The sequence below is a fragment of the Macrobrachium rosenbergii genome, chromosome 27, assembly GCF_040412425.1.
Source record: "Macrobrachium rosenbergii isolate ZJJX-2024 chromosome 27, ASM4041242v1, whole genome shotgun sequence".
Classification (NCBI taxonomy): domain Eukaryota; kingdom Metazoa; phylum Arthropoda; class Malacostraca; order Decapoda; family Palaemonidae; genus Macrobrachium; species Macrobrachium rosenbergii.
Window position 1 is genome coordinate 2065328 of NC_089767.1, and position 6000 is coordinate 2071327.

General features: G+C 41.0%; 1 protein-coding gene across 1 annotated transcript in view; it reads left to right on the forward strand.

Annotated features, from left to right (window-relative positions):
- LOC136853348 (uncharacterized) overlaps positions 1-5281 on the forward strand; it is a 440642-nt gene extending 435361 nt beyond the window's left edge. Inside the window, exon 3 of the mRNA XM_067128711.1 lies at positions 2099-5281. Within this exon, the coding sequence (XP_066984812.1) occupies positions 2099-4128 (2030 nt within the window). The 3' untranslated portion in view covers positions 4129-5281. The remainder of the gene's footprint in view (positions 1-2098) is intronic.
- The last annotated feature ends 719 nt before the right edge of the window (positions 5282-6000 follow it).

Below are 6000 nucleotides of genomic sequence, written 5' to 3' on the forward strand. Positions count from 1 at the left end.
TACAATGGATATGGTACAGTCCAAGGTTGGAAAACGTTTGAATTCATAGAAGGGTTGCCTACCAAGGCTAAAGGGTCCCTTCTACCCACTGGTTTGATTTCAGAGTGTCCTACTCCTAAAAGAGTTGCCTGTCAAGGCTAAAGAGTCTCTTCTACCCTAACTTGTGTAAGCAGGGACGTCACACCCAGAAGCGAATGCTGCTAAGAAAAGCCCATATTAACCCACTACCATATAAAAAGTTGTAGGCATCAAAATTGTCCTTGGGTGTTGGAATGTCTTCCATCACCACCAAGGAATCTGGCACAAGAGAATAGAACACTAACTTTTCTGTTCAGTCTGGTTGCCAACAGGTCAAGCACTGGGGATTCCTAGAGCCTGAACAGCCTTTCTGTTCTGTGGGGATATAAAGATCATTCCTTCCCCACAACCTGACCATGACGACCAAGCTAGTCCGCCAGGAATGCACAAGGCTGGCAGCTTGACAGTGAGGCAAACTACCTACTCAAGGATCTGCGCTGCCAAATGACACAGGAGAGGAGACACTGTCCCTCCCTGTTTGTTGACATATGCCACTATGGTCATGTTGTTGCTCATCAACACTACCAACAGATGCTGAAATCTTGCAATGCTAGCCATGCTGCTTGTATCTCCGTAATGTTGATTTGCAAATGAGGTGTGTCCTTTACCCATATTCCTGAAATGAACGTGCCTTTCTGGTGTGCCCTGCCCCTCCTTCTATGCATCCAAGAACAGGGGCATTTCTGTACAACAGTTTAATGGAATTCCCACTATCTGGTTCCTATCATCCACCCTCCATGCTAGATCCTCCCTGATATCTCGGCTCACAAGCATGGGATAAGAAGGGAGACCCCAACAAGCTGAACAGCATTGCTTCAGTCCTCAATGAAGCGAACGTAGTAGCTCCACCTGTGATGCACAGGCTTCTCCAAGGATGCCCACACTCCTCAAAACTGCATTGTTCATATTTTTTCTACATTCATATGGAAAAACAAAGTCAACAGACACAATTGTTACACAGAAACTGATATTGTGTAATTATTTGTGAGGGTATTTTACAGACTATTTGGCAGTTTAATCCTATACAACCTGGTTCATTAACTTAAAAATACTGGAGTAGTTACATCAGACCAAAAACTGCGACCAATATATCAAGTTTCCAGAGCTCCTCCTCCTCCTCCTCCTCCTCCTCCTCCTCCTCCTCCTCCTCCTCCTCCTCCTCCTCCTCCTCCTCCTCCTCCTCCTCCTCCTCCTCCTCCTCCTCCTCCTCCTCCTCCTCCTCCTTGTTCATCAGAAATTGGCTTACATCTAATGAATGGATTGGCTGCTTTTAATTCTATCCTTTCAAGAGAAGAAACACTAGCATCATCGCCCAGATACAAAATCAGTTTCCCTACCCGACAGATAACCCCAGTATAAGCTCACATTAATAATAATGCTCTACAAATTTATAGAAGCAGCTTTAGCAGCCCAAATTACATGATGTCTCCCAGCTAACTTTGCATCAGTTACAACACCCGAAATGTTAAACACAGGAGACAGGATTTTTCTTCACCATAACAAAAAGCATAGGTGAATTTGATGAAAGAGAGAGAGAGTAAATAATCGAGTCTTAGAGGTATTATGCATTAGCTTAATGGTAACTCACATTTGATTGAAATCATTCTGACGTGTTTGTAATGGTTTCTTTTGAAAATTTACTACCAAGCTGATCAAGACTGACATGTTCATCTTGTGTGAATTTACGAGCATCTGTATAAAAGATGCTGTTTAGTTTCTTTGGTTCACTTTTAGATTTCTTATTTTTTTTTACATTCATCCTCTATTAATTATCTTAGACAATGCTAGTGAAACAACATCATTCTAAGTGAAACATGAGAAAGCAACTTTAGAGTAGTGTTCATAAGTTTAGCCTTGGTTTCCCATATACCAGTAAGAGTAGTTAAGAGAAATCTAACCAGAAATTATTTTAAAACTTAGCATCAGAAGGATGTGTAAGTTTCATTACATCATATTTCTAGAGTTTAGTACAGGACCTCAGTGAGAACTTGAGTTCTAACGTATTTCCTTTATTTTACAGGACGAGATGGTTTGGCAGAGAAGAGATTACAAGCAATGTATGCTGATGGAAAGAATTCTGCAGAAGAAGGCTTGGAACCTGCCAGATCTGTAGAGGATGTTGAATCTGCTGAGCCTCTTCCCCTAGATCCCTCTGTCAAAAATGTCGTCAAACGTTCAGCTAATGGTGTCGATGGTTACATGGCTTCAGTCGGGTATGACCCAATGTCCACATGGGCGAAGAGAGATACTTATGACCCTGGCTATGAAGCATACATGCAGAGTGTTCATTATGATCCTATGATGGCCTGGGGAAAGAGGCAGAGCAAAAAGAATGACCCAGGGTATGATGCTTACATGCAGACCATTGGCTATGACCCCACAATGGCATGGGGCAAAAGAGATACTTATGATCCATACTTACAAACTATTGGGTATGACCCCATGAGCTTCTATGCCAAGAAAACAGTCAAGCGCAGCAGTGAAACCCCATCTTACTATTCAGATAATTTTCTGGGTGGAAACATAAAAAGCCAAGATCCTTACATGGATCTTTACATCCCTAATCATTACATGCATAATTTCAAGAGATCCATCAACCCTTACCTTCTGACCTTGGCCTCTAATGATTGGAAGAGAGCTCCCAATGATATGGGAGCCCAGGGATTCCATGAGGGCATCTTCACTCATAATTTTGGTGACTTCTCACCCGTTAAGAGAGGTAAGAGAGAAGCTGTCCAGTCATCTGCTCCTGTAGAAGAGAAGAGGCGTCCAGAGATGACTTCCAGTGGCTTTTATGGTGATACTTTCTCCGGTGGTTTTGGTGACTTTTCTACCATGAAGAAGAGAAGATTAGGGATGGGAGCAAGTGGTTTCCACGGTGACACTTTCAACCAAGGTTTTGGAGACTTCTCCACCATGAAGAAGCGTCGGCTTGGGATGGGTGCGAGCGGATTTCATGGAGATACATTCAACCAAGGTTTTGGGGACTTCTCCACCATGAAGAAGAGACGTCTGGGAATGGGAGCAAGTGGTTTTTATGGAGATACATTTAATCAGGGATTCGGAGACTTTTCAACCATGAAAAAACGTCGTCTCGGAATGGGGGCAAGTGGCTTTCATGGAGACACATTCACCCAAGGGTTTGGAGATTTCTCGACCATGAAGAAAAGACGCCTAGGAATGGATGCTAGTGGGTTTTATGGAGACACTTTTAACCAAGGCTTCGGAGATTTCTCCACCATGAAAAAACGCCGACTTGGAATGGGCGCAAGTGGTTTTCATGGCGATACCTTTACCCAAGGTTTTGGAGACTTCTCAACCATGAAGAAAAGGCGTCTAGGAATGGGTGCTAGTGGTTTTTACGGAGACACATTTAACCAAGGGTTTGGAGACTTCTCAACCATGAAGAAACGCCGGCCTGAAATGGATTCAAGCGGATTTTATGGAGACACTTTCAATGGTGGATTTGGGGATTTCTACACAATGAAACGCTCTTTGGAAGACCATCCCAATCTGGACGATAGTGGGTTTTATGGTGAATCTGTCTCAGAAGAATTAACAGATTTCAGCCCAGAGAAAAAGAGTAACTTTGAAGAAACTCAGTTACATGAGGCAGAGAAAGAAAAGGAATCCACCAGAAGAAAACGGGATGTTTACCAAATGCAGCAGGCCAATAAGCGTCGCCCTGACATGGACGCGAGCGGATTCCACGGCGACACTTTCTCCGGAGGATTTGGAGATTTCTACACCATGCGAAAACGCCTATCAGACGAAGAGCTTCTGCTGCACCGGCAGAGAGAGGAAGAGGGGAGACCGAAGCGGAACATTGAAGGCGACGAGTCACTCGAAGTCGAGATGAAGCCTCCACTCGAGAGCGACCTGAGTATTAGAAACCGAAGAAGTATACTCCAGGAGGCAACTGCCAACTCAGACTACGCCGATGCAGACGTGACAGAAGAAAGTCAAGACATCTATAAACGGTCTATTGACGGATCCAATCCCTTTTATGAAGGTTTTGAGGACCTCAACACCATGAATGGATGGCGATGAGATCCACCATTAACTCTCACTTTCTCCATTATCTCTCCTTAATCTTAAAATTTTTATTCTTTCATCCACTACGTAAACAAATTGCTCTGGCCTGTGATACACCTGAAGGCCCTCTCTTTATACATTAAGAAGGAAGTAATAATAATAATAATGACTTGAGAATATATTAACCTCTCCATGTGCAGCAACTAGGAAAAGTAAATTTGTATTACTGATGAACACAATGAGTTAAAACTCTGTCAGCCATACTTTTGTAATGTACAATACACATTCATTAACTATAATGACCAGCATAACTTGGAATAGTAAATGAATAATTACTGTCATATCTTTGAAGCTTGTAGGAATTTCTAAACTGTGCAGTTTTTTGTTTGTGTCTAAACACAATTTCATAATGATATTTTGAATCAGTACATTTGATACTTATATCTCAGGAAGCGATAAGTATTAGGAAATTCACACAAATGGAAGAAAGCAGATATGAAATGATGGCTTAGTTTAGCAATAGCTCTCGCCCTTTGTTTCACAAGGGCTATTGAACATCACCATGTGGGTGACAGGTTTTCGCCAACACGTATGAAGATTATTTTGACTGAGATATCCTTGTTTACGTCAGAGTTCATCTGGGTATGGTTAAAAGAGCCTCGAGTAATTACTGTTTCTTTCACAGGTGGAGTGCCCGAGATGGGCACTGCTACCCAATCACCATCGGTCATTATAGCAGTACTCGTGAACTTTTCTTCGTTCCAAACTTCATCACTTATAACCGTTGAAGAGACTAAAGCAAAGTTAATTCTTAAAGTAATTTCAACTTTCCTATGTTATCCTTTGTGCCATTTTAAATAGATTATTTTGTAATTTAGTGTCTTAAGACGTCTGGCAAAAAAAAAAACTCCACTACTAGACATCTTGGGACATTCGTAGGAGATATTATTCATTCGTGTCTTTTAGAGAGATCTGGCAAGAAGCGATCAGTTCCTGGGCCCTGGAGTGAGGATTTTCACGCAGATGGTGATGTTCCGAGAGGCGACATTTGTTCAAATGAAAAAGAGAAACTCTTCAACTGCACAGTTGATCTTGTCCAAAACCTTATAATATATTTCTCTCTATATAAATATGTATTTGATGTTGACAAATAAAGTAATAATAATAATCCGACTAGATTTCATCCAGATATTTTGAGAATGACTGGTGTCAAATTTCATGTCAAACGTCGGTTGTGTCCCGGTGGATCTAAAAAGGGTTTGTTGGTTGGTTTGGGGAGGGGGAGGGGGTAGCTAGCGACCTTATCATTCATCCGTTAATGACCTGTGATTGGCATTTGACCCCGAGTCCTTTTTGTATGGCATCATTCTCGATTCACAAACGTCAGCAAAGACTGTGGCGGTTTCAGAGTATATAAGTGGAATGCCAAACTTCATTCGAACGCATGGATTATATAGATATTGTTATATATTTAGATTGATATATATATAATTTCCATATATACCGTATTCTGTGTGTCGATGTTCCTATTCCAAAGTGACCAAAATATATATATTAAAAAAAAGTTAATCATTTATTAGAAGGATGTGATAATTAAAGATGATTTGAATTTGAGACGCTATTTTGACTAATGCTTGATGCTAACGTTAGATATTTTCTTAACGGAGGTTAAATATTATATCGCTATTTTTTCGTGCTGGGAATTAGCCCTTGAGTTGGAATTTTCACCCGAGAGAATTTGTGAAATTCTTTTTCCCTGAAAGTCATGTCTGCAGTATTTAGAACCGACTGGGATCTGAATGCATGGTGTAGAAATTCAGTATTATTATCATTATTATTTATTATTATTAATATTATTATTATTATTATGTTTGCAGTATTTACTGA